Raw genomic sequence first — 27,985 nt, forward strand, 5'->3', positions numbered from 1 at the left:
TTATGCCAGTTATTCCCAGAACCTCTCCAGCAAGTATTTACCTTGTCCAGATAGATGATGAGGTTCCCTTTTTCAGACATTGCGTCGTTGATGTCAAACTTGGAGATGTATCTGTCGACTCCCTCAGAGAGCTGAACACAGAATGAGAACAATTGACATCATTGGCACCAAGGGTTGGAGTTAACCCAAGCATGCAACCCCTCAGGGGTAGAGCATTTCATCTAGAGGAAATTTGGAAGCTCAATATACCGTAATTTTCTGTCTATTAGACGCCCCCCATATATAAGACTCCCCCCTATTTTGGGGGACTCAATTTTAAGAAAATGAGGGGAGATGGACCAAAGTTGTTGAGCCTCTCCCCCCACGCAGCTGCAGGAGGGAAACACTCCCTAGATCATTTCCCATTGAGCATTTCCCATTGAGCATTGAGGGAAGTTGCGCTCCAGCCAGCTGGTTGGCTGGAGGGCACCTTCCCCTATGCTGCTGCGAGCGGGAAACGATCCAGGGAGTGCTTCTCACGCACAGCGGCATTGGTGGAAGTTGCGCACCGCCAACCAGTGCCCCCAGATCGCTCCCCACACGCAGCAGCATCTCCCCCCCCAACACCACTATCTGTGTATTGGACGACCCCAGTTCTTTGACATTTTTGTGTCAAAAAACCTCATCCAGTACACGGAAAAACACAGTATGTATCTGAGGGATTTCAAGAGAGGTAGGATGAATTTTCATACGGTTAGAGAAATTTCTTAGGGACATTCCACTAAACCCTCAGTCATTTCTCCCAAGGTAGGAGGAATGTTGAAATTCCTGCATGGAACAGACTCCCAGGAGAGGTGGTGAACTCTCCTTCCTTTGAGGTTTTAAAGCAGAGGTTGAATGGCCATCTATCATGGATGCTCTAGCTGAGATTCCTGCATTGCAGGGGGTTGGACTAGATGACCCTTGGGTCCCCTCTAACTATGATTCTCTGGTCCTCTGTTGCACCCAGTCTAGTAAGCTGCTGCCTCATAGCAGGAGAACTGGTGACACATTTATGAGAAACCCTAATCCATTCTCCCTGTGGATCTAATTCCAAGTTTTTTTGCTGACCGCAGTGAATTTTCTAGTGCAATATTCTCAAAGAACAACGGAAGCAGTCATCTCCAGTGCCAAGGAAAGCTCACCTACCCTCTTAAGATCTCCAGTGTCAGGTGCAAAGCCAGTGAGCATGGAGACATCAATGATTGACATTGCTGCATCAGCCTTTCCAAGATACCTAGAATGAGGGACAGGGAAAATGACGCCAGAATGGATTTCATTGCCATTAACAATAGCATTAACATCAGAATTAACAGTAACAATTTAAAACGATACGTCAGCCAGCATGCTAAAGTCAATTGCAATCGCAGAACAGGCAGCAGAAAATGAAAATATAGCATCGCTGTCCATTTCATTGGGACAAAAAAGTGTGCCTCTCCCTCCCATCTAAATGAAAATAATGCAACGGCAAGGTGTGCCTCGCAAGGCCATTCTGTGGGCCACTCTATGTGAACCTCACTCCACCAAGCACATCTTAACAAACAGGGAGGCGGGCGTGAGAGGAGGTGTTCTTTCTGTTATTTGGGGCAAAAGTCATTGAACACTTTGTGTTTGTGCTCTTTTTTTCCTTTTTAAAAAATTGGACAGCTTCAGAGCCGTCTTTCCCATTGGTGTTAGTGGTTTGTTGCGCCAGGGCGCCGGCCTCTCAGGGGCACCCTAGCGAGTGGGGGAGCTGCGCGGCTCTGCTGGCGGCCTCCCCTTCCCCTGCACGCACGCCAGCTGTGCCCCGCCAACTATATGACTGGCAGGTGTGCAGCTTCCTTCCCAAGCCTCTGCAGGAGCAGATCGATCCCCGCAGAGACTTAGCCTCTGCACCTGCTGAAGACAGCCCTGCTCCTGGTCATTGTCCTCCTCCTGCTTCCTGGTGAAAGGCAGCGCGCAGCCTTCCCAGGCTGCCTTAACCAGTGGCCCGGCACCGGAGAGCATGTCCGCCAGCACATTTTCCTGCTTGATCACCACCACCACCACCCTGGGGATCAGGGCAGTGGGGGAGGCAGAGGACACTTTCTACCGCCCCCTCCCTTGTTTTGGAGTTGCCGGGGGGGAGGCGCCAGAGGGACCTTTGCACCAGGTGCCGGATATGCTTAAGATATGCCCTGGACAGCTGGCTTGATGCACAGTGGTTATGTAGGTGTGCAATACAAACTGCAAAACCACAATTGAGCAACCTACCCTGGCTTAAAATCTCGATTGTTTAGCTATTTCAAAAGACTCTCTGGTGTTCAAAATTGGAACCATTCCTTTATCTTGTGTTTCTTTTGCAGGCTGAGGGCTTATCCATGCTTTCCTTTTGCCCCACACTTTCCAGGCACAGGCCAACGCTTCAAAGCTCTGTGTCCAAGTGGTTTTGTGGAGCTTTGTGGTTTTGCTCCAATTCAGTGGTAAAAGTGGGTTTTCACAGGGAAATCTCCAGGGGGGTGGGGAGAGCACTTGGATATGAAGCTATAAAGTTCAAGCTATGTCTGGAAAGCATGAAGGAAAGGTAACTGCAGATAAGCCCAGAGAGTATGGTGCAGTCAACCACCCTACAAATCCAAATATCTCAAACTCCTGAAACCAGAGAAGTTGTTAAGCAACAATTTCTGCTTCTCCCAGTCGTTGGAATGTTCAGTGATGGTGACCCACGTCTATCCTGAAAGCCCCAAATGCTCACCTGGTGCAGATGTTGATCTTGACTGCTCCTTTGGCTCCTCCCTTTTCCTGCCCTTTAACTTGTAATTGGGGGTAAAGCACAAAGAATTAGTCACTTGGTGGAAATTCCTTGCTGTGTGACTCAAAAAAGAGTAACATAGGCTTGATTGTCCAACTAAGAACCATACTTCCCATCGCTGGCCTATCCAACTAATAGGCCCCTTCACAAATAATGTTGTGGCCATGACTGGGGATGTGTGGCTCTCCAGATGTTGTTGGACACAACCCTTCATCCCTGACCACTTGCCATGCTGCCTGTGGCTGATGAGACTTGGAGTCCAACAACCTCTCTGGTCTAAAGCTTGCTTCCTGTATCACAACTGGACTGGGGTCAGGGAAAAGGAGGTGGGGCAAATGAGTGCAATGAGGGGAGGGGAAGGAGGGGGTCCATGCAGCTTCCTTTACCCACATGTCCCTACTTATATTAACACCAGACCCACCCATCCCAGACACACAATTAGACAAACATTTGCTGCTGTCACATCTAACTTGGCCCTTGCAATTGCTGTTCAATTTGGACATTTTAACATCTGAAGTCTGCAGTGCTCTCTTCCCTGGAGGTGTTTTGTGATGTTGTTTGGAGGACTTGTTCAAAGTTCATTTTCTGGGACCATTAGAGTGAGTGGTATTGAACAAGCCAAGCAGTGTCTCAGTTCAGACTGGCAGATTATACAGGGCACACTACGATTCATCACTGTCTGAATTCTTTGTTTGTTTGTTTTGTTCTAGCTAATATTTTAAAAAGATACAACTATTTATAGGATTGTTCTTGGGTAAATCTTGCACTATCCCTCCTTCTGGCATTGTCTCACCTTCCTTTTCCAAGCCCTTTTGCCTTTTTCTTCTCTCTGTATCCTGGCCTAGTTTTCAAATTATTATTTTTTTTGCACCATTCTACCCATATTCACCTGGTTAATTTTATATGAATTTCTCTAAGCAGTAGATAAGCAAGCAAGACCACTCTTTGTACAGGTACACCTGGAATACCGTGCCCAGTTCAGGGTCCCATAGTTTAAGAAGGATATTGACAAGCTAGAATGTGTGCAGAGGAGGGAGAACAAGATGATCAAGGGTCTGGAAACCAAGCCTTATGAGGAATGGTTGAAGGAGCTGGGTATGTTTAGCCTGAAGAAAAGAAGACTGAGGGATGATCTGATAGCCATCTTCAAGTATCTGAAGTGCGGCCACATGGAAGACGAAGCAAGCTTGTTTCCTCCTCCTCCAGAGGGTTTCAAATTACAATAAAGGGAATTCTAAAAATCACGAAAAACTTCCTGATGGTGATAGCTGTTTGAAAGCATAATAGACTACCTCAGAAGGTGATGGATTCTCCTTCATGTGACGTTTTTAAAGAGAGGTTGCTATCTGTCACAGATTAGCTGTGATTCCTGAAGTGCGGAGGGTTAAACTGAATGACCCTTGTTGTACCTTCCAACTCTACAATTCTATTATTCTACTGATTTCAGAAAACAACCCCCTAGCCCTTCAGTCTTCTGGGAAGCACATGTGGTTCTAGAAAATCTAAGCCCACTACTCAAACTTACACAGTGGAACGTCTTCAACAGAAACTCGCAGAGAAAAATTCTTGCACTGCTCTGCCTCCTCCCGTATCTTTGCATTATATACCGTCACAACCGTCATAGTTGCTTTTCCTGTGCCGGTTGCTTTCACAGTGAAATCTTGATTGAGCTTGGTCTAAAGAAACAAAGAGGGTTAGGATGCTTTTGGATTGTGTTCTCTACTGACTGATGTCATTGTACTGATTATTGTTACTGTTGTTTTTCCCCCTGTTGTAGTTTGGCTTGAACTAGAGGTGGGATACAAATAAATAAACATTTAATGTGTATGTGTCTTAGGAGACAATGGAAGTAAATATGTACAATGCTGTACCTCTGTTGACCGGGTAACGAGGGCATTCGCATACTCAATCCTGACAGTAAAGGGATTTTGACGTTCTGGCAGTTTAATAGAAACATCCAAGTTCAGGTCCTTATGGGTAGGGATGTCGATCTCATACTGGGCAAGAGCTTGGAATACCATGATGGTTGCCTGAAATGGGAGGAAGAAGATGGGAGTTCAGTGAGTTCAGCTTGTGGTGCCCACCTAGACATAGAGGAAATGACAGTTTGCTAATGGAGGTTACCAGGAAACTGGAGCACACCAGTGGCGTAGCGTGGGTTGTCAGCACCCGGGGCAAGGCAAGTAATTTGTGCCCCTTAACCCGTGGATTTGCGCCCCCTAACCCTAACCCCCAGATGTTGCGCCCGGTGCGGCCGGCCCCCCCTGCACCCTCCACGCTACGCCACTGGAGCACACTCAGGGACAAATCTGTCAATTTTGGTCTCTCTCAAGTTTCTCAATTCACCAAACTTAAATTCACTTCTTCACATTTCCACAACAACTTATAAGTTGGTGAAAATTTCTCCTAATTTTGTGTGTGTTCTGAAACATTTTTACAAATAGGTTCTCCTAATATAGTGTGCTTTTGTGTATTATTTTTACTAATATATGCATTCCTGTTCACTTTCTCCTAATATATGAATTTATGTACACTGGGTAGAATTCAATGAAGCTCTAAGTGACTACACAGAACCATTTGTACTGGTATAATGGGACTCCCCCTCACCTGTTCCCCCTAAACCTGTTCTGTGAGTTCCCCGAATCCTCTAGAAAAGCCCCACTGCACAAACAAACCTTGTTACACACATGCAGCATCTTAGATGAATCTAGGCCATATTGTTTGGCTGGAGAACCAAAATTAATAGGCATGTCTAATTTAGGGCTCCTCCACACTTTCTTGTGTCCTTGTTCCTAGAAAGCAATCTTTCCCTTGCCCCAGTCCTTTCCCAGGGAAAAATGCTCTTTAGTGCTAAATCAGAGCAAATAGGCAGGGAATTGTTTTGTATTCTGCAGGTAAAGGTAAAAAGGGAAAGGACCCCTGGACAGTTAAGTCTTTGGGGTATGGCGCTCATCTTGCTTTCAGGCGTTTGTCCACAGACAGCTTTCCGGGTTGTGTGGCCAGCATGACTAAACAGCTTCTGGAGCAACAGGACACCTTGACAAGTGCCAGAGTGCTCGGAAACACAGTTTACCTTCCCGCCGCAGTGGTACCTATTTATCTACTCACACTGCTAGGTTGGCGGGAGCTGGGACAGAGCAATGGGAGCTCACCCCGTTGTGTGGATTCGAAATGCCAACCTTCTGATCAGCAAGCCCAAGAGGCTCAGTGGTTTAGACCACAGCGCCACCTGTGTCCCTTTTATTCTGCAGGTAAAGCATTCTATCATAAGACCAGGCTGAGCAATAAGAACTAGGTGCAAATGCAGGCTACAGTTCAGTGTTTAAGCAGTCCGACTGCTGTTGGCAGCAGTAGAAGGAGAATAAAGCAAACAATCACCTGGGTTTGTCCATATGTCCCTCCATAATATTTCTGCTCTGTCAGCCACTTGACTATGGGACCAACACCATCAAACTTCTTCATTTTCAGCAAGGCCAGCAGAGCATAGGATGTGCCTTCAATGTTGTAGGTGCGAGCATTATATTCCTCCCAGCGATTCTTATCTATATACCAGCAATGAAACAGATCCTCATTAAACAGATCCTGATGGGCGGATGAGCTCAATGTCCTAAGGACCCACCCAATTCCCACCAGCTTCCATTCAGAGATTATCAATGCACTATATAATACATTATAAATTAAAAACTGCCTGTCACTTGCCTGCAAGCGTCCTCACCACCCACCAGCCATTGGCCAAGCTGCTGTGATGCTATGGTATGTTTATGAACAAATTTACAACAGCTATGGAAGAGGATTAATGGGTCACAGAATTCTGAAAACCAGTGCAGCCCATCTTCAAAACCTGACCATGTTTTTACTTGCATTGAGTGTGCTGCCGCCAACGTACCTCTTGATGCTGCCATGAGTACCTTGTCATCATTAAGCTTTCCTGCGAGGGCTAAAGCATAAGCTGTGAGGGCCACGGTGTAAGGTCTTTGCAATGTCCCATATTGCTTTAATAAATACTCGGAAGCTTTGGTGATGCTGCTCTCTAGAATCTGGATGAATAGAAGACAAGAGAAGTAGATATGTTAGGAATGTTTGAGGGAGGAAACACATTGTTATGTGCTCCTGCGCTTCTTCTTTTTTAAACTTCTTTTTATTCATTTTCTATAACCAAACAACAGCAAAGAAAGAAAAGGAAAAATAGCCAACACATACCAAAAAAAGAAAAGAAAAGAAAAGAAAACATCAACCAAAACAGAACACCTAAACCAACCAAAAAACAAACATTAATTAACAATAAATAACGTTTGACTTCCCTCCATCTCGGATTTGGGTTATGTGAATATTAAATCCATTCTGCAGTTTTTCATTTTTTAACGTAAACACATCGCAAGGGTTATATTAAACCTACTGTGATTTTTATATCTCTAGAATTTGTTTCCATATATGTTATGAATTTAGACCAATTGTCGATAAACCTTGTACCTTTTTGCTGTCTAATGTTCTGCGTCATTTTTGCCAGATCCATATACTCAAATAATTTAATTTGCCAATCTTTAACGGTCGGGGTATTTGGGGTTTTCCAATTTTGTGCTAACAGAATCCTGGCAGCTACAGTTGCATATTGAAACATTATATAATCTTCTTTCTTAATCTCCTCTCCGATCATTCCCAGGGTTGCGCGGAGCTATGCGAAGCCCGGGAGTGCAGGCAGCTCTGCGCAACCCTGCGGAGCCCCGCGCAAAGCCGCGCCGGGCTCCGGAGGGTTGTGCGGAGCTGCGCCAAGCCCTGGAATGCAGCCCAAGCCTCGGGAGCCTGGCGCGGTTTCGCAGCAATGGAGACCTCTCTCACCTCCCTGCCAGCCAAAACTCAGAGGGATGGGCAAAAGGGACTGTTAGGGGAATGACAGGTACTTACATTGACTTGTTCCTTGCAGATGAATTTGGACTCCAGCAATGCAATCAGGACAAAAGCAGTTAATGATGCATCTGGTTCAGCGCCCTTATAACCTCCCTAGAAGGAAGCAGGGGGGGGGGGCAAGAACAATTGAATGTGTTTGGTCACACAAACAGATATCCTACCAAAAACATAGCTCAGACGTACAGGCAGTTGTGGGTGGTGTGGAGGCAGGGGAAGCAAGCCTGAACATACCAGAAATTTGACCACCTTAGAAAATTAAGAACCCAAAGTATTTTAAAAGATGTCTTCCCCTTTTGCAGATTGCATATCCCCGGGAAGCTATTTGCCTTTGTGGTTTGCACAACGACAGCACTACAGAAAAGTAACACAGCAGCCACAGTGGTAGGTAGGGGTATGTCTCACCACCATGTCCTCTTTGTCAACCCCTCCATAAAGAACCTGGCCTGCAGGAAACTGTCATCGGACAAAAGGCTTGAGGGACCACCTGCCTGCAAGACAGTCTATCAACTGATTCTTCTGAATTAGGAACCAGAAAATACATGGATTTATTATCAGAAAGGACAAGCGGCAGAAAGAAAGCGTACCACCATCTCTCCGTGGATCACAGGGGCGTCTTCATGAAAAATTCCATCTGGTTTCTGCCTCTCCAGAATTAGCCACTTCACACCTCCACAGACCACCTCGTTGTTAATAGTGTTTACTATTTTGGAAGCCATGGCAAAGACCTTTACAACGTACGCTGTTAGCCTGCAAAGAATAAGATGCCTCAGCTCAACCATCTGATCATGAATAGCATAGAGCCTTTTAGCACTGTAAAGACTAGCAAATGTATTGTGGCACAAGCTTTTGTGAATTAGAGTCTACTTCGTCAGGTGTTGGGTGTCCTAGCCTGCAGTGTAGGTTTAAATACACATGGTATGGGGGGTGGGCATAGCTCTGCATCATAAACACCACCACCACCACCACCACCATCATCATCATCATCCTGATACTGCACCCCTGTTCTCCTAATGACCACTCCCTATGGCTTCATATATATGTTAAATGTAACATTCATAGAATCATAGTATCATGGTGTTGGAAAGGGATCCGAAGGATCAGAGACTTCCGGGTTGGCGCCATCATTCAATGGCAGATTCCCTCCGAGCTCCGGAAGGAATTGGCTCTGCAGAGACCGGGTCTTACCGCTGCGGCGACGCGGGGACCCTTAAAATCACAGGCGTAGAAGCCTGTGAGCGTAGTGACTCGGCAGGCACCATTTGCGCCCCCCCAATCCATGAAGGAGCCTTTTTAAAGGCTTCGGAACGGGGCGGGGTGCGGCGCAGTGCTGAGAGTACTCCTTCATCTGCGGAGTGAAGCCGCGACCCATTATCGGAGAGCGCTGACTTTTTCCTTGGAACATTCGGACTCTAAAACATGAACCCGTGAGTAATACGGAAATTGGAATCTTAAAGAAAAAATTTGCGGATCAGGAACGAGCGGGGAAGGGTTAAAAAGGAAGTCCACCCCCCCTCTTTGTAAACAATTTAAAGCAAAGGACCTGCTAGCTAAGGTCGAGAGAATCTTTCCTTTTTTTTAGTAAAAGACTTTAATTTCACGGTTTTGACATTATAAGAATTTTTGCTGGAGGATAAAAAGATTAATTTTGGGAGCTGAAGTTTCACACACACACCCCGGACCCGGGAGTGTCCCACGAGAGAGCCTGTTGATGAAAGACTGGAAAGTTTGACAGCTGTCAAATTGGCTGTCGAGACGGAAAAGGAGAACCTAGTTTTTGTTGCTTCTGTTGGTTAACTTGTAACAATTTGTTGAAAATAAGGAAGGGCTGATACAAAATAACCTGACTTTTGGACTTGAGCTGAAAGGAATACTAAAGAACTAAAATCCCCCTAGAGGGGTTTAGTGACATTACAGGAATGGCTGGAGGAAGGAAAATCCAGGCTGAATTGGACAGAGCATTTGTTCTCTTGGGAAAGTTACAAGGCCAATCTGATGTTTTGGCTACGAGTGTTACAGCTCTGGACTTAGCAGTAAAGAACATTGTTGAACCTGATAAGGACTTGAAACAAGGAGCCTATCCAATTGAACAAATAGAGAAAACGGAGAGCTTTGACAATATGGAGCAGGTAACAGATGTTGTCCCTGAAGAAAAGGAAGGAGGAGCTGAAACTTTGCAGAAGTTAAAGGAGAGCAACATTTTGAAGCCTGACATGATGACAAAAAAGGAAAATAAAAATCTGATGTGGAGAGCCGGGCCTGAATTGGAGGTGGAAGCTGGAGCCTGGGGGACATTTGGACTTGAAAGGAATATAAAACAAGATTTGAAGTACCCCATAAGCTTTATCCCTAAAAATGGAGGTCTGGCTGGTAGAAATATGGATCCTGTTGGGCTGGAGCTCCCTCGAGATTTGATTCCTGTTGGGCTGGAGCTTCTTCAAGATTTGGAGTTTAACATTAAAGACTACCAAAAAGACCGGCAGAGAGGAACTGAGAGAGAATCGAGAGCCTCGGATTCTCTCTCCAGGCTAAACAGTATATTGAGACTGATGGATTTTTGTTGAGGACTGAAACCGGGAAAAGGGTGGGTGAATTTTGGGAATCCAAAGGGTATATAAATATAGTTTGTTTTATTTCTACTTTGTTTTGCTATTGGTATGGAAATTGGGAAAGACGTGGAAGGGAAATTTTGGTTGACTTTAGGAAAAATGTTTAAAATGTTTAAGAAAAAATAATGAGGTATAAATATTGATGTGTAAATTTGGTTAAGTTAAAATTGATCTTTTTTTAAATGGTTAAATTAAATGAAAATAAGGTTTGTAAATATAAATTGAGGAAATGGAAGAAAGAAGAAAAATAAAATAATAATATGTTAGAATAAATTAAATTAAGTTAAAATGGAGAAGTAAATTAAGGATTTGCTGAGCCAATAATTTAAATTGGAATACAAGAAGGGGAGGTGTGAGGAGGTCTGAGAAACAAGTTAAAAGAAAATAAGTATTTGAACTTTCAGGTGTTTTTAATTGTTTTTTTGTTTAAGTTTTGGATTTTTGTATTTATTTTTTTTGCTTATTTTTGTCTTTGTTGTTATATGTGTTGTTCTTTTTTGAAAATGCTAATAAATATTCATTTTTTTAAAAAAAGAAAGGGATCCGAAGGATCATCTAGTTTCCTGCAGTGCAGGAATCACAGCTACTAACAGCATATAGAAGTTAAAGATAGTGACCGGCCCTAGAGGGTTGCAAAAAATTCTGAGATAATGTACATGAAATGCTTTTAATACTCAAAAATGCTACATAAATGCTAAGTATTGCCATCCTCAAGTCCACAAAGGTGCCGTGTTTATATCACATTGTCAATAAATGATCAGATCTGATTGCCCTCCACCTCATGACTGGCCTTAAAAAAGAGAAAGAAAAGGTATTTCAGTGGAGAAGGGTGAGTTTAATTGTGATGCTATCAGACCCTTCTAAAAAAACATGGATTTTTAAAACTCGTGAGTAATTTGTGGGTTATTTCACAATGTTTTTTTTTTTTGCTCCTTTGTACTGTATTTTTATCTGTTGGTTTCTGTTGGCCCATTTCCACAAATTTTGGTGATTTGCTTTTTTAAGGATGTCTACATTAATATTTGTATATATTTTGGTGAGAGCTTTGCCTGGCATGTGCTTTTTGCAAGCCATTCCCCCTGGATAGAATGCATCTTTGTAAGTAGTACCGTAACCCAATTCATTGTTACTTGCACTTTTCACCAAGGTTCTTTTTTACTCATTCCTTGGTTGGGGAACAATAGCAAAACTTTGAAAAGCATGAAGAGCTTTTGTTTCAACGCATACTGGAATGGGAAGTGAAAATTTGGTAGGTTCACATTAAAATTCAAACTGGACAAATATGTCCCCTACCTCTAGCATTTGGGCAGAGCTTTGGAACTCTGAGTAGCTGGAAATATGGGTGCTGTATTAGGTATTTTTGCCTGAAATATCTGATTGTTCCAATGGTAGGGAGCAGCGAGACAAAAAACGGCAGAGTTGGGGGAAAGGGAATTGGCATTTTGGACAAAGCATGCCAAAAGGAGTGAAGAGAAGGAAAAGGCGAAGAGTTAGCTAGTGGGAGCAAGAGAATGAAAATATTAGACGGTCAATAGTATGCAAGGGGGAAAAGCTGTTGCAAAGTCTACTGGAGATCTGAAAGTATACAGCCATACGAATACTGCCCTTACCAAGTGCTAGCCTTGCGGTCTTTAAAAGCAGCGTAGGAGTGGTCTGCTTTCTTGTACACCATCTGCTGAGCGTAACCTAGAAAGAGAGAAGGAGTAACAGAACTCTGTAATGCTGCTCCAGCTGCTTAGAGGGGTCAGCAAACTTTTTCAGCAGTCCACTGTCCCTCAGACCTTGTGGGGGGCCAGACCATACTTTGGAAAAATATATATATGAATGAATTCCTATGCCCCACAAATAACCCAGAGATGCATTTAAATTTTAAATAAAAGGACACATTCTACTCATGTAAAAACACACTGATTCCCGGACTGTCCTCAGGCCGGATTTAGAAGGTGATTGGGCCAGATCCAGCCCTTGGGCTTTAGTTTGCCTACCCATGGTTAGACCAGTTGTGTCCAAACTTTTTTCAAAGAGAGCCAGATTTGATTAAGTGAAGGGCCAACCAAAGGGCCGACCAAAGTTGTTGACCTTTTTTTTTTTTTTAGGATTGCAGTTGTTGAGCTTTTTCATGATTTTACCCCCAAACTTGTTGAGATTTTTTTAGGACTGAAGTTGTTGAGGTTTTTACACCAGGACATAAACTGCCACAGGGGCCGGATTAAACTGACTGGCGGGCCGGATTAGGCCCCCAAAATGGACTTTGGACATGCCTGGCTTAGACAAATGTATCCAGACAGGCAACTGGCACTCACCCTGCACAGAAATAAACTTTGCTGCATCCCCCTTTTACAGTGGTACCTCAGGTTAAGAACTTAATTCGTTCTGGAGGTCAATTCTTAACCTGAAACTGTTCTTAACCTGAGGTACCACTTTAGCTAATGGTGCTTCCCACTGCCGCCATGCCGCCACTGCACGATTTCTGTTCTTATCCTGAAGCAAAGTCTTATCCTGAAGCAAAGGGTTAGCAAAGTCTGTAACCTGAAGCGTCTGTAACCTGAAGTGTCTGTAACCCGAGGTACCACTGTATTTAATTGCTGCACTGCTCTTCCTTTGCATATGCCTTTTTCCTTGTGTCCTTTTCAGCTTTCCCTTCTGGTCTCTTTGTAGCTTCGGCAGAACACCAATTGAGGAACAGAGCTGCTTTGCCCCATCAAGATCTCAACAAAGAGCAGAACAGGCACCGCCACTATGAGGCATAGGCAGTTCTGTGGCATTCTTGAGGATTCTGAACTCAGTGTTTCTATGGATGAACAACTCAAGAAGCCATGGACAGACCTTTGCGCAAGCTGGAGGAAGAACAGCTCTGGAGACCCCTGATTGTCTTACCTTGCATGATCTGATTGACTGCAACGGAGCGGCGATCCACCCCAAGCTTCTCCCACTGCCCTGTGGTGTCGAGGTAGTGGGTGGCAATAACCGACGGCGTCATGGTGATCATGTTCTGCTCCCCACAGCCAGAGGGCGTTACAATGAGGTGATTCAGTTTGGTCCCATCAATTGAGTCTTCAATAATCTGAGCCACGGGGTCTCCTGGTCACAAAAAGAACAACAGCAGCAAATATGTGAACCCAAGCAGGCAGAAAGTCAGTAGAGACCTTGTAGGGGCTGCAATCTTAGCCTAGCTAGATCCTAAGCACAGACAGCTCTTGCCTCCTTCTTCCAGCTAGTTTTCTTCTCTGTCACCCTTGTCCCTTTGCACCAGGAGCTTGGTACAGTTAGCTTCCAGAACGAATTCAAGGGTTATTCCCTTGAAAGCCTTTAAACTTTTGTCCACCTGCCACACTCACTGAGATCAGCAGAAGAGGCCCTGCCTGCTGTATGGATCAATTCAGGCACCGAGGGTATTCCTCGTGCCGGTGGGCTGCTGGCAAAGGTAGAGCAGGGTAGGGTTCTGATCATTCTCATTTCTACAAGCCTAGTCTTCTGCATGTTAAAATAACTGGTTCTTGCCTTGGAGAGTAATTTTGGTCTCAGGCTCTGTGCCGGGAACGATATCACTTAAATCTTTGGCTTGGACCTGTTGTTCCTGGACTCCATCTGAAGAAAGGGAGGAAAAGAAGGAAAATTACGAGACAGAAACATTACAATTATATCTCTTGTTATGCGTTTCAGGTTGCGTCCTGCGGCGACCCGGAAGTAACGGAATGGGTTACTTCCGGGTTTCGCCGCTCGCGCATGTGCATACACTCAGAATGACGTCACGCGCATGCGCAGACGCAGCGAATCATGACCTGCAGACGCGTGTTGCGTTCTGCTCATGTTGCAAATGGGGCTCCGGAATGGATCCCGTTCGCAACCAGAGGTACCATTGTAGCTGCTTTTGCAGTGGGGAGCCTATTGCATCTGTGGAGGCTACCCATGTGATCAGGAATCCTCACCTTCCCATGTTCCCTCTTATTTTTTCCAAGAATTAGATTGATTGATTGATTGATCTGTTTGTGCATGTGTAGTTATTAACACTCAATGGTTCTACGGAGATTGAACCCTCAAAGAGCATTCCTTCACCCAGAGGAATATGGGACCAGATACTGTAACCCCTAGGTTGCTATGACAGAATTCAAGCTTTTTCATTAACAAACAGCAGATATAAGGAATTTTTGGATCTAGAGTCAATTCTGTTTTCTTGTTTTAATAAATTGGGCAATTGCCCGTCATAGTAATACTCATTCTGGGTCACACAGAAATAAGTCCCAGGGTGTTCAGTGTGGCTTGTATACTCTTTGGAAAAGTTACCGGTACTAGTTTTGGTTAAAGGTAAAGGGACCCCTGACCATTAGGTCCAGTCGTGACCAACTCTGGAGTTGCGGCGCTCATCTCGCTTTATTGGCCAAGGGAGCTTCCGGTCATGTGGCCAGCATGACTAAGCCGCTTCTGGCCAACCAGAGCAGTGCATGGAAACGCCGTTCACCTTCCCACCAGAGCAGTACCTATTTATCTACTTGCACTTTGACGTGCTTTCAGACTACTAGGTTGGCATGAACTAGTTTTGGTTAAGCTATTACAAATATAAGTAGTCTAACTAAAAAGAAACTTTTTTTTTACTTTCATTTTAAAAGTAGTTAGACTACTTGCCTATGTATAAATATTTAAGTTTTTAAAATACATTGGCACTAACTTGAAACTTTAAGAGTTGGGTTAAAATGAAAGTTTAAAAAAAATGTTTAGAAATGTTAATGAATAAAGATTTATTTAAGAAGGGGGAAACAGGGGAGGAAGCAGCAGCAGAAAAATATACAATTTAAGGTAAGTCTAGGATTGACTTGGGTTCCAGTCAATCCAGTTTTCCAAGAATGAAGAAAGAGAAGGAAAAGGGAGGCTGAAGAATGAGTGTTACCGCTGTTCCCTTGCGTAGCAGGATCCAGCTCAATGACGCTCACAAGTTTTCTCTGCATCCCTTCAGGCTGGGGCAAGAAGAAAGAACAGAACGAGTCTCACTGCAAATATTACTTAACATGGCATCAAAGAGCAATTCAAAAAGGCAGCAGGACAGGGCAAACATCAGCATCGGATCTAGCTTCTGCTGCAAATGCGGCATGACTCAGTCACATGTTTGTGCAGGAAGCGGTTCAGGTCAGCTGCATAAATCCCCAGTAGCTAAGGCATTGTAGCAATCCTGGGTTGGGGTCCATAGTCCCTCATCCATAGGCAGCACCAACCTGTCCTTAATGGTGCTTTGCCACCACAGCTGGATAGTCACAGATTCCATTCTGTCAACTCTTAGGTCAGCCCTGATGCCCTAGGAAGCCCACCTGTGTCCCAGCAAGCTGACAGAGCCCACCAGGAGAAGGGAGAGCTCTTTTCAGACCCTGAGGTATTTGTGAAAAGCATCCTCCTCTACAGCAGTAATCTAAATTTGGGAAATCCAAATGGCACGCCGTGCAGAACACCCACCCACCAATTAACTGTGCATTCAGTGCAGCAGAATTTCATCCTGAGCAAACCCCACAGAAAGTCATGGGATCTGCATTGTTTTGCAAACATTTCCCCACCCCTAGCTATTCAAGTGGAGGTTGCAGTTATCATTAAATACCCTGAATAGCTAAAGTTGTTCCCATTTATTTTCTTAATTAAGTTTATATACCACCCCAAAGGCTCAGAGCAAGTAAAAACTGTCTTAGGTATGCACAGTGCCCAAGTACAGTGCACACATTCTGGGCTTATCCAGGTCTCAAAATGTGCCTTGTAGGTTGCCTGTTCCTGTGTTTTTAGGGTATGAATCATACTCAGTGCTATTCTTCTAGAAAAAGAGGTGCCGGAACTCGCCATGACCACCTCCCTTGTTCTCTTAAAATGGCAATGGTGCCCACCTGAGAGAACTGTGTTTCAGTGAGTTATGGATGATAAAAAAAAGCCCCACATACAATGTTTACACTTTCCTACTGAAATTTCGGTTTTCCTAGAGCTAAGGCCTGCAGCGCAAAAAGGTTTTCTAAAACAATTACATTCCACTGCGCCATGCAGTGTGCATTTGGCATATCCTAGTTTCGGATTATATCAGGTTTCAGGGCTTTCATGTCCCCACCTCCTTGGGCCCATCACGATTCTACATAGTGCTTGCCCCATCCCATTTCATTTTTATTGTTGATAGTCTTTATTCCCAGATGGAACCCACTCTCCTCTCTGGGTAGATGTACCTGGAAGGAAGCTCCTTTGCACTTAGTGATGCCTACTTCTGAGCTATACATGGAAACAACGTTTAGTCAAAGTGCAGCAGTAATCAAATTATGCCAGGGAAATATGTGGGGGGAAAGAGAAGCAAGCGGATCACATGTGTTTTTCTTATTTTTGCTGGAAGCAGTGACAGAACAGAGTGTCCCCAGGTTTATGGGCTGATGACAAAGGTTCCATGGGCAGTGAGGTAAGTGTGTTAAATTAGCGGCATGGCACTGAAAAAAGCTAATAACAGAACGTGACAACGCTGAGGAAGCACCATTGATATGGAATTACGTAGGGCTACAAAGAACAAAAACAGGATTTCTCTCCAAAATATCCAGTTAAACTTAAACTGCCCTAGCCAGCCGTACTTCCTTGGATTAAAAAAGAAAAATGCAGATGTGCCCTCGTGTGGTCAACTGACAGACGACAGGCATTGGAAAATAGGCGATGGCTTGAATGTAATGCCTAGAACTCAAGAAGCTCATAGGCTCACGCACTATGGTGCAAACCAGAGTTCTACTGAATTTCCATGGTGTTCAGATACTTTTGTAAAGGTGCAAAAAAGTCTGTAATCACCACCTAGGTAAAGGTAAAGGGACCCCTGACCATTAGGTCCAGTCGTGGCCAACTCTGGGGTTGCGGCGCTCATCTCGCTTTATTGGCCGAGGGAGCCGACGTACAGCTTCTGGGTCATGTGGCCAGCATGACTAAGCTGCTTCTGGCAAACCAGAGCAGCGCACGGAAATGCCGTTTACCTTCCCGCTGGAGCAGTACCTATTTATCTACTTGCACTTTGACGTGCTTTTGAACTGCTAGGTTGGCAGGAGTATGTTTCCCAAATTATTTTCTCATGTTTAAAGCCATTGTTTCCCATCCTACTGCCTCCCTAAGGTGCTCCCTGTTGGCTCAGTTCACAGGCCCATCTAGTCCCAGTAGCCAAACAGATGCACATGAAAGTGTGAAAGGAGGACATGAACACAACAGCACTCGCCCCACGTGATTCTCAACAGCTGGTATTCAGAAGCATAGTGCTTCTGGCTCTTTTTCTCTGGACATATTACATACCACAACTTTCAGCTTCTTCTTCACACCATCAGACACAAACTGTCCCCTGACAGCTGCTTTGACCTCGATGTCATGCAGTCCCAGATGCAGCGGAACAACCACAAATGGCACCGCCCTGGAGGACTGGCCTTTAACAGTGACCTGATGTCGGTATCTTTCCTTGGCAGTGGAGGCGCTGCAGAAGGCTGGGTTGTGTATCAGCTCCACCCGCACCTGAGGAGAAAGAGAAAGGGCGGTGATCCATTACTAGGTCCATTGCCAAGGCAGTGTTCCCTCTTGGATCGGTTCTGTGTCTCCTTTGCTTTCCCCTTGTTGAACCACATTGTTTTCATTATAGGTTCTTTTGTTGCACCATGAATCACCATGTTTGTAAAAAGTAAAGGACCCCTGGATGGTTAAGTCCCCTGGGTGGTTAAATCCAGTCAAAGGCAACTACGGGGTTGCCGTGTTCATCTCACTTTCAGGCCAAGGGAGCCGGCGTTTGTCCACAGACAGCTTTCCGGGTCATGTGGCCAGCATGACTAAACTGCTTCTGGCGCAAGGAACACCATGACGGAAGCCAGAACACACGGAAACACCGTTTACATTCCCACTGCAGCGGTGCCTATTTATCTACTTGCACTGGGATGCTTTCGAACTGCTAGTTTGGCAGGATCTGGGACAGAGCAATGAGAGCCCCCGTTACGGGGATTCAAACCGCCAACCTTCTGATCGGCAAGCCCAAGAGGCTCCGTGGTTTAGACCACAGCGCCACCCACATCTGCTCTACCATGTTTGTACCACCACTTCACAGCTGGTGCTACAAACACACTTGCCACCAAACTGAATGAGGGATCAGTAAGTGAGTCAGTCCTCCGAGGTCTTGCCATGAGCGCTGCCTGATGTACAGACACACCACATAAGTGTGATTTTGCATAAGCGCTCATTTTACTTTTTGTGTTTTTAACTTTCTTTAGGGATTGGCAGGAGGTGGGATAGTGTATGTACTATTAACATCCTCACCACTGGCAGAGGAAAAATGGGCTTTTCCACATTTTGTGCTTAAAGCTAGCAAGATCATTTACTTCAGTTCATATTCTATAGGATCTTAACTGAATTCCTCAAATGCTTGGGGGAATAAAGTAAAAAAAAGGAGAAGTTACAGAACAGGCTCTGATTGGAAATGAATCAGTGAGACCGCCCTGAAATCTTTGCAGGCACAAACAGTACTTTTTAACATATGATTGCTGTGATAGCATCATGAACACAAATTATGAATGTACAGTAAAAAAGAACATTTAGATGGGGCACTACCACAAATATCAGTAGTAGTACAAACTTACCTATTAGAGTATATCTAAGCCACTTTTCATTAAGAACCCAACAGTGTAAAAATAAACACACAATACACCACAAAACAAACTGCACAAAACAAAACATAAAATCATCACTATCAAATAACCCTGTAAGTAATCACTTACTATGATATCTTCATGCCTATAGTTGTAGAGAACAGCTCGGATCTCCACCTGTTCATTCCTCACTACTGAATAAGGTAGCCGTAGATCCATGAAGAAGTCCTTCATGACAGTTATCTCGTAAGGGTCAGCCACGCAGATCCCTGCAAGGAGAGCCAATGGGAAAGGAAGGAGGTTGAGAATCAAAAGTAGCTGAACAACACCTACCTAAGGTGTTTACTGAGGTGGACATAGCCTGCTTTCATCTCTCCAGCCCCTGCCTTCCACCTGCTGTCGAGAATTCCTCACCTTTTGTGTTTGAAACGCTCACAGCCACCACCTCCCAAGTCGTGATGGAATCCTTCAGGAAAAGAGACACTGTCTTGGATGAGACCCTGGATTCAGAGAGAAAGGTGCCATGTTATATTTCTGTGTAGCTGAAGACTAAGATGGAACAAGAACACAGGAAGCTGCCTGGGCAGGGGTGCACACCACGTTGTGGGACAGGGGGCGACTGCATCCTTCTCAGGCGCCCTCCAGCTAGACGGGACATGGTGGCTCAGGTGCCCTGTGATCCCAGGGGCTTTTAACCAGCAAGTAGAAGCTAGGGATGGGCAAATCGACCAGTTTCAGTATCTCTCAGTTGCCCACATTTCCACACCATCCTTAATTGTTGTTGCTTTTAAGTCACCAGATAATTTATTACGGTCAAAGACCAGCTCGCATAACACAATAAAAACAGCATTCATAAAGATAAAATATACAGTCAGAGCAGATTGCAGCAATAGCTCATGAGTTAAAATTCAGATATATACACACACCCGTACAACTGAGATTTGGGCTACCATAAAATTTGACCCTGAGGCACCCCAAAGGGTGACTTCAACATTTCCCTAGTAAGGTATTTTATTCTAGAGGATGATCTGTGCCTACAAATCTGGGCGCAGAATCTGGCTACCAGCCAGGTAGTCTTGTGATCTTTGCCTAAGAGGAGAGAATTAAGTTTAGACTTGTCTGAAAGATCAGCAAGCCTCCTCAGCAAAGGATCAATGGTGTCTCTACGAATCTCAACATAAAAAGGACATCTAAAAATATATATGTTCGGGACTTCCTATTTCCCCGAATGGGCAGGCGTAAAGTCACTGTGCGTACGGGACTCTTCTATAGGAGCCTTCCAGAACTGGTGAGGGCAAGGCCGAGCTTCTAGCAAGAGTGAAAGCCCTTCTTGCGTTTCTGGATGTGAAGAAATAGAGATATGTTGCTGGAGTGGCTACGTATTTCCCGTTTTCTATGATTTTATAATCGGGGACCCTTGTACAGTCCTGTTGTTAAGTCACCATAAAAACTCATCAGTATTTTAATGCAAACTTCTCCTAATATACACATTTTTGCAACCATTTTTCCCTCATAAAGGGATTTTTATGCATACTTCACCTGGCATGTGCATCGTGTACACATTGGAGAAGTGTGAATCGCTCAGGAAGGGTGTTCTTTGTTTTCCATATTGTTTCAGGAAGTGTGAATTAGGGAGAGTTGTCATATACCTGGGAATTCCCAGACATGTCCTCTTGGCGGGGGGGGGGGTCCTACATTCCCATTTGGGGGGAATTTTAAAGGAAATGTCCTGGTTTCAATTTCTTGCGTGTGGTTCTGCTGTGGTTCTTTTTGTGTCTGAATTATTACCTCTTGAAATATGGCATGCAGGTTTTAATTTGAAACTGAACCAAATTTCTTCCTCACACCTAACTGAAATCCACCCTTTCCGAAGCTTGGTGTTCAAACTAGCAGGCAAGAGCTCAGGTGCAATACTTTCGGCAACTTCCCTTCCCTTTCACGTAGTCAGGGAGGAGGATCTTTCCTTTTCATTCCATTTCTAGGATGAGGAACCTGGAAGCAGAGCCATCTCTAGAGACAAGACTGATTTCCCATCCATGCTTGCATTGTGTGAGACAGGCAAATTTGCCTCAAAAGCAGAGCAATTAAGTTTTGCATCATCCTTGCTTTTGCTCTTTGATAAACTGAAAGCTAAATTTACATGATGCGTTTACATAAGCTTTATCCCATCTTAGCCCTTATGTTGTTGTTGTTGTTTAGTCGTTTAGTCCTGTCCGACTCTTCGTGACCCCATGGACCAGAGCACGCCAGGCACTCCTGTCTTCCACTGCCTCCCGCAGTTTGGTCAAACTCATGCTGGTAGCTTTGAGAACACTATCCAGTCATCTCGTCCTCTGTCGTCCCCTTCTCCTTGTGCCCTCCATCTTTCCCAACATCAGGGTCTTTTCTAGGGAGTCTTCTCTTCTCATGAGGTGGCCAAAGTATTGGAGTCTCAGCTTCAGGATCTGTCCTTCCAGTGAGCACTCAGGGCTGATTTCCTTCAGAATGGAGAGGTTTGATCTTCTTGCAGTCCATGGGACTCTCAAGAGTCTCCTCCAGCACCATAATTCAAAAGCTTCAATTCTTTGGCGACCAGCCTTCTTTATGGTCCAGCTCTCACTTCCATACATCGCTACTGGGAAAACAATAGTTTTAACTATACGGACCTTTGTTGGCAAGGTAATGTCTCTGCTCTTTAAGATGCTGTCTAGGTTCTTAGCCCTTATAGCATTCTCTAAAGGATCCTGGGGATTGTAGTTTGGTGAAGGCACTGATGATTATTCCTTTCAAGATTCCTAGTCTTTGGGAAGAAGGATTTATTTTCAAACTAGATATACAGCACAATCCGGTACATGTCTACCCAGAAGGAATTCCCATTGTGCTAAATGGAATTTACTTCCTGTAAGGGAGTATAGGAATGCTGCCTAAGTCTATAGAGCAGACAGTGTTCTCCAAAGGAGAATGGAACCATAAAAAACTTTATACCCATGATCGTTAGGAGGTGCAGTCAGAATTTCTGTTTGCCACAACCAGCTCTCTGGGAACTCAGACCTAGAGACAATCTCTTCATCCGATAAGAACTCATCGTCAGTGTCACCTGGGGAAACAGGAGACACAGATTTATCAATGGAAAAGGTAAAGGTAAAGGGAAGACGCGGGTGGCACTGTGGTCTAAACCACTGAGCCTAGGGCTTGCCGATCAGAAGGTCAGCGGTTCGAATCCCCAAGACGGGGTGAGCTCTCGTTGCTCGGTCCCTGCTCCTGCCAACCTAGCAGTTCGAAAGCACACCAGTGTAAGTAGATAAATAGGTACCGCTCCAGCGGGAAGGTAAACGGTGTTTGATTAGCCAGAAGCGGCTTAGTCATGCTGGCCACATGACCTGGAAAAACTGTGTGCGGACAAACGCTGGCTCCCTCAGCCAGTAAAGTGAGATGAGCTCTGCAACCCCAGAGTCATTCGCAACTGGACTTAACTGTCAGGGGTAAAGGTAAAGGGCCCCTGGACGGTTAAGCCCAGTCAAAGGCGATGATGGGGTTGCAGCGCTCATCTCGCTTTCAGGCCGAGGGAGCCGGCGTTTGTCCGCAGACAGCTTTCCAGGTCATGTGGCCAGCATGACTAAACCACTTCTGGCACAACAGAACACCGTGACAGAAACCAGAGCGCACGGAAATGCTGTTAATCTTCCTGCTGAAGCCTATTTATCTACTTGCACTGGCATGCTTTTGAACTGCTAAGTTGGGAGGAGCAGGGACAGAGCAACGGGAGCTCACTCCGTTGCGGGGATTCGAACCACTGACCTTCCAATTGGCAAGCCCAAGAGGCTTGGTGGTTTAGACCACAGTGCCACCCGTGTCCCTATGTAACCAAGCTATGACAAGCTATGTCTCTTGAAGAGGTGACAAAAATGGACCCAGAACTTGAATTCTGGTGGGCGCAGGTGGGTCAGCTCAACATTGCCCAGGTCTCAGTTCTGCACCCTCGTAGGAAAGGATTTTGCAGCTCGCTAACTAAGTTGTCCATCTCCCCAATATTGCGCCCCTGAATTTTTATTATTCACAAAAATTCTACTTGCTTCTTGCCAACTGCAGTTCATCTTCCCGTCTGTTTGCATCCTTTATGGTTCTGATGTAGCGGCAACATTCCAGGAAGACATTCTGGCACTCAGTCTGATCTACAACGTATTGTGCCCGCTTCTCACAGCTGTGGCCCATGGGGTTGTCGTGCATTCCATCTTCACAGCACTTTCTTAGCACCCGATCCTGATATTGGCCGGCTGCAACATGCAAACATCATGAAATATCAAAGAATGTCTGTTCCCCACACCAGTGTTGTTCTACTACTCATAACAGGAGCCAGAAGAAAGCTAAAATACAGATAAATGCTATGAATGAGCTCCTAATTGCCACGTCCTATTCTGGTCTGCTTCCAGGGAGATACGAAATGTGCTTTGAATTTTTGCTAGTTTTTATACATTGCCATTTTATGATACTGCTTTATTGTTTACATCAGGGCCCTTGGCAGGCTAATTTCCTTCCCTTCTTTTCCACAACCTCTTTCTCTCAACTCCAACAGCCTCCCAATTTTCATAAGTCCTGAATGTTACTATATATATGTCCTTAATAGGCCATCTTGCAGGTAGGAATTAAAACTTCCATTTCCATTTCAAATGCCAACTATTATACTCCTACATACCTAGGGAGTCCCCCCGAGTAAGCAGAAATTACTACCACTGAGGGGTGTGTGTGTTGCCCAATTCATTTCCAAACCGATAGGCAGTGGATTGCTTAGTGTGATATTAGAGAGAATGAGAGTCAGGCCACTGGTCCAGCACTGTCAACTCTGACTGGCAGCTCCTCTTCAAGATCTTTCCCAGCCTTACTGAGATATTTTTAAACTGGGGTTACTGGGGATTGAGCCTGATTCCTTCTGCCTGCAGTGTGCGTGCTCCTTCACTACACAATGAGGTCCTCCACAATAATTTCTACAGGAGAACTTGGCTTTTCCTCTTGTTGTTGATACTGAGGTACAATGAGATACTTGCTTGATGGACAGTGATCTTTCTCTGTCAGACACTAGCCTGTTCCTTGAGAGAGCAGGAACTGGAAGCCACCTCAAAGGGAGAAGAAAATCCATCCACAGTGGGGACCATGCATGAGTATCAACAACCAATCCCCAGTGTTAAAGCTGAACAGGCACAATATTCTTCCACTCTTCTGCCCATTAGATGTCATCTTTTCAATCTGGCTCAAATTATTTTGATTTCACGGGGTAAATGGTCAGTTAAAATCACATCTCCAAGTTACAATATTTCTGAAAGTCCCCCCCCCCCTCTTCTGGAACTCAGCAGGATCTAGGACTAGTGCATCACAATAAATGTGAATGCCTACCATCACTCCAAAACAAAGACAATGAACGGAGCAATGTTAGTATAAGAAATCATTGCTAAATATGTTCTGGGTTCAGAAAGAGTGTCATTAATTTTGTTGGATTTATTTAACAAGTTGGCATTGATAACGTTCATTAATACTCGTGTGGAAATCAATGGGCTCATTTGGCAGCTGAAAGAGATTTTGGAGAAGAGCTGGAATTCATGTTCAATGATTGCAAAATTCTCCACCATTCTTGCCGATGAAGCCTTTGCCATGCATCACATACCTTTACTTGCTTTAGATTCGATGAGCTGTACAGAGCGGCGTCGGCGTCTTGCAGGCTGAGGGCACTTTGGATCTGGGGTAGGAAAGGGAGGAACAGGAACTAATTGTTTGGAACTGAAATAAGCGCCACTGTATTCTAATTCTTGTGGAGACTGACTTTATGCGTGTAGACGTAAAAGTGGTTCCCACCAAGTCACATTATGTAAGGCTTAACTACATGTTACACATGTGACAATGAACTCCTGATAGCTGCCATTTCTCATTAAGACATCTTACAGGGGGTGCAATGTGGAGTATTGCTGATTGTCCTGGTTGTTGAAGCTGTTTCTTAGAAATAGCAGTCTTCTGAGATTTGTCACGTGTATTTGCATATCTCACAGTGGGGGGTAGTCGGACAGTTCAGTCCAAGAACCTGCATCCCCACCCAACCCCTGCCTGGCATCCTGGGGCATCATGCTAGTGCTTGAGCCAGAAAAGAGTAAATAATAATAATAATAATAATAATTTGTTTGTTTATACCCCGCCCTTCCTGGTTCAAAAACCAGGCTCAGGGTGGCTAACAACAAATTTAAAACACTTAATTATAAAAGCAGCATAAAACACAGTATAAAAACATGAATAACAATATTCAATATTGACATCCCACCAGATGTCAAAGAGAAAAATAACTACCAAACTTTTAGAAGACATCTAAAGGCAGCCCTGTTTAGGGAAGCTTTTAATGTTTAATAGGTTATTGTATTTTAGTGTTTTGTTGGAAGACGCCCAGAGTGGCTGGGGGGACCCAGCTAGATGGACAGGGTATAATTATTATTATTATTATTATTATTATTTTCAAAATTCAAAAATCAATTTCGGGGAAATAAGCTTTAGGTAATCCCCAGGGCTAGCTGGCTGAATTGGTCCTACTTGGGCCGGCGAGGAGGCCAGGGGAGATTTAGCTGTGGAGTCTCAGGTCTTTCTCACACTGGAGCTCCATTGCCATCTCACCAGCGCCAACACCTTCCCCAATAATACCTGCTCTCTGTGGCGTGGAAAGCTTATTGCTGGTCACCAGGGCAAGTCCAGCGTCTTCAAACACACCCAGATTGTTCCTGCCACTGCCGGCTGTACATCCAATGTCACTCTTCTCCACTGAGTCCCATATCTGGTATGGAGGAGGCACAAGGTGATAGAAAAAATAAATGTATATGCCCAGCATGTTTCCAGTTGTAGGGGGAGGATCAGAACCCCACTGCTCCCACCCCAAGGAATTTCTCGCCTCACCTTCGTTTGTGTAAGCTTGTGCTTCCTGTTTAGCACATAGACGCCTTTGTCCACGGCCACAAGACCAACCCGAGCATTTGGATCGCCTTCCAGTTTGATTTTCATTTGAGTTCCTGGCTGGTGAATCCGGTTGTCTGCCTCAGTTGCACCTTTCACAACCAGCTGTTTGGACAAAGGAAGCCAGGTGGTTTAGTTTCATACATATCCATTCAGATATTCATTCCCATTTCCATCTGGGATTTTCCGCTCAGCTGCAATTAGTATATTTTGCACAAATCTGTGTTCTGTTTTGTATTCTGCTGATGTAGAAATATACATACTTTGAACTATTTCATATGTAGCACACAATAAACATGCATATCTCAGTCATCAACAGTTATTTACAAATCAATAACCGTATTTTTTGCTCTATAAGACTCACTTTTTCCCTCCTAAGAAGTAAGGGGAAATGTGTGTGCGTCTTATGGAGCGAATGCAGGCTGCGCAGCTATACCAGAATCCAGAACAGCAAGAGGGATCAGTGGCGTAGCGTGGGGGGTGCAGGGGGGGCCGGCCGCACCGGGCACAACATCTGGGGGTTAGGGTTAGGGGGCGCAAATCCACAGGTTAGGGGGTGCAAATTACTTGCCTTGCCCCGGGTGCTGACAACCCACGCTACGCCACTGAGAGGGATTGCTGCTTTCGCTGCGCAATGATCCCTCTTGCTGTTCTGGCTTCTGAGATTCAGAATATTTTTTTTCTTGTTTTCCTCCTCCAAAAACTAGGTGCGTCTTGTGGTCTGGTGTGTCTTATAGAGCGAAAACTACGGTACTTTCCCTGCACATCTCCAAATAAATGAATTCCCAAAGGAATAGCCCTTTTAGTATTTTTCCAACAACAAGAGCCTTGCACACCACAGACAAAGTTTATTAAGTGGCTATGGGCCCAATTGCAAAGCCATATATGGTGGCAAACCTAACAATGTCTACTTGGAAGTCCTATTGCATTTAGCGAGATTTACTCCAACTTAAGTGAGGCTAGGATTGCTGCCACTCTTGCTACCTGGATTCGACAGTTCAATATAAACTTGTCATTCTAGCTCATTTCCCTTACCCAGGCATTGGGGAGGGAGAATTAAGCAAGAAGTCAAGAAAACTTGGGATGATTCTTCTGCCCCCGGATCAGGCCTGACTTGGGAGTGGAACTGAGGCCGGCTGACAGCATTGGGCCCTGAAGGCCCAGCTTGGGCACAGCTTCCCTCCCCACAGCTCTGGCCTTGATGAAGGAGCCAGTCATGGGGGCGCCTCATTGCGCCCCCTCAAAAAAATGTGCCCAGAGCCACGGCCCCTCCAGCCACCCACGCTACGCCACTGCTTCCTCTATCTCACTCGTCTTTTTGCCCCTGAATTAATGTTTTAGGTTGAACCCAAAAAAGATATTTGACAATAATCTTTGTAGTTTTCTTTATAAACTCTAATAAAATTTATGTTTCTAAAAAGAAAACTCCCTCACAAAATTCAGAGAAATGTGCATTTCCAAGGATAGCTGCATTTTGGTTCTCATAACGTGTTAGGAAGTGCAAATTCTGTAAGTTTGCATTATAATAAGAACTGAATTCATCTCCCTTCCCTAGTGTCAGGTTATTTACAAGTTATTAAAGGTGAATATATTTGCATGCATGTTGTTAGGTTCTACTCATTTTCCAACTAGAAACCAAACAGTTTTGTGGGGGAAACTCTCAAGTCATATGCTCTGAAAAGCTTTGAGTAGGGGAAGAGTAGGGGAAGAGTTACTTTACACCTTTGATATGGCTGTAGGAAGAAGAAGGCTCGCACTGATGTTGTAGGAATCCATGAGAAGAGCGACTTACCGTTCCCATGCAGGTATCCTTTACATCCACCCAGACGGAGTCGGCCACAATCTCATTGTTCGCCACTTCGTAGTAAGCCACAATCCGGAAGGAAGGGATGAGATCCGGGGTGATGGGCAAGGAAATGGTCACCAGATTTTGTCCTGGTGCTTTGGGCTGCCTTCCAACCCTGAACACCTTCCCCTTAGTCAAGATCTGATGGTTGAAGAAGCCATTATTGTTTAACATGAAGGGAGCTAAGAAGCACTGATTTGTTTAAAGACTACTTATTCAAATATGCTAAGATAAATTAAATAGAAATACTTGAGAAATAGCAGATAGGCTACAGATTTAA

At 44.7% G+C, this 27,985-nt stretch overlaps 1 protein-coding gene across 1 annotated transcript in view; it reads right to left on the reverse strand.

The window, feature by feature from the left end:
* Positions 1-27,985, reverse strand: part of C3 (complement C3) — a 67,384-nt gene that overhangs the window by 11,460 nt on the left and 27,939 nt on the right. Inside the window, exons 13-34 of the mRNA XM_081893696.1 lie at positions 27,652-27,846; positions 25,803-25,964; positions 25,554-25,683; positions 24,538-24,609; positions 22,955-23,155; positions 21,867-21,978; positions 19,317-19,402; positions 19,032-19,171; positions 17,572-17,784; positions 15,185-15,251; positions 13,801-13,887; positions 13,177-13,380; positions 11,910-11,985; positions 8,278-8,440; positions 7,691-7,786; positions 6,675-6,825; positions 6,167-6,330; positions 4,660-4,818; positions 4,314-4,464; positions 2,732-2,789; positions 1,168-1,255; positions 42-131 (exon numbers count right to left, since the gene is read on the reverse strand). Of these exons, the coding sequence (XP_081749822.1) occupies positions 42-131; positions 1,168-1,255; positions 2,732-2,789; positions 4,314-4,464; positions 4,660-4,818; positions 6,167-6,330; positions 6,675-6,825; positions 7,691-7,786; positions 8,278-8,440; positions 11,910-11,985; positions 13,177-13,380; positions 13,801-13,887; positions 15,185-15,251; positions 17,572-17,784; positions 19,032-19,171; positions 19,317-19,402; positions 21,867-21,978; positions 22,955-23,155; positions 24,538-24,609; positions 25,554-25,683; positions 25,803-25,964; positions 27,652-27,846 (2,865 nt within the window). The remainder of the gene's footprint in view (positions 1-41; positions 132-1,167; positions 1,256-2,731; positions 2,790-4,313; positions 4,465-4,659; positions 4,819-6,166; positions 6,331-6,674; positions 6,826-7,690; positions 7,787-8,277; positions 8,441-11,909; positions 11,986-13,176; positions 13,381-13,800; positions 13,888-15,184; positions 15,252-17,571; positions 17,785-19,031; positions 19,172-19,316; positions 19,403-21,866; positions 21,979-22,954; positions 23,156-24,537; positions 24,610-25,553; positions 25,684-25,802; positions 25,965-27,651; positions 27,847-27,985) is intronic.

The sequence above is a fragment of the Podarcis melisellensis genome (genome assembly GCF_964234715.1).
Source record: "Podarcis melisellensis genome assembly, chromosome: 17".
Taxonomy (NCBI): Eukaryota; Metazoa; Chordata; class Lepidosauria; order Squamata; family Lacertidae; genus Podarcis; species Podarcis melisellensis.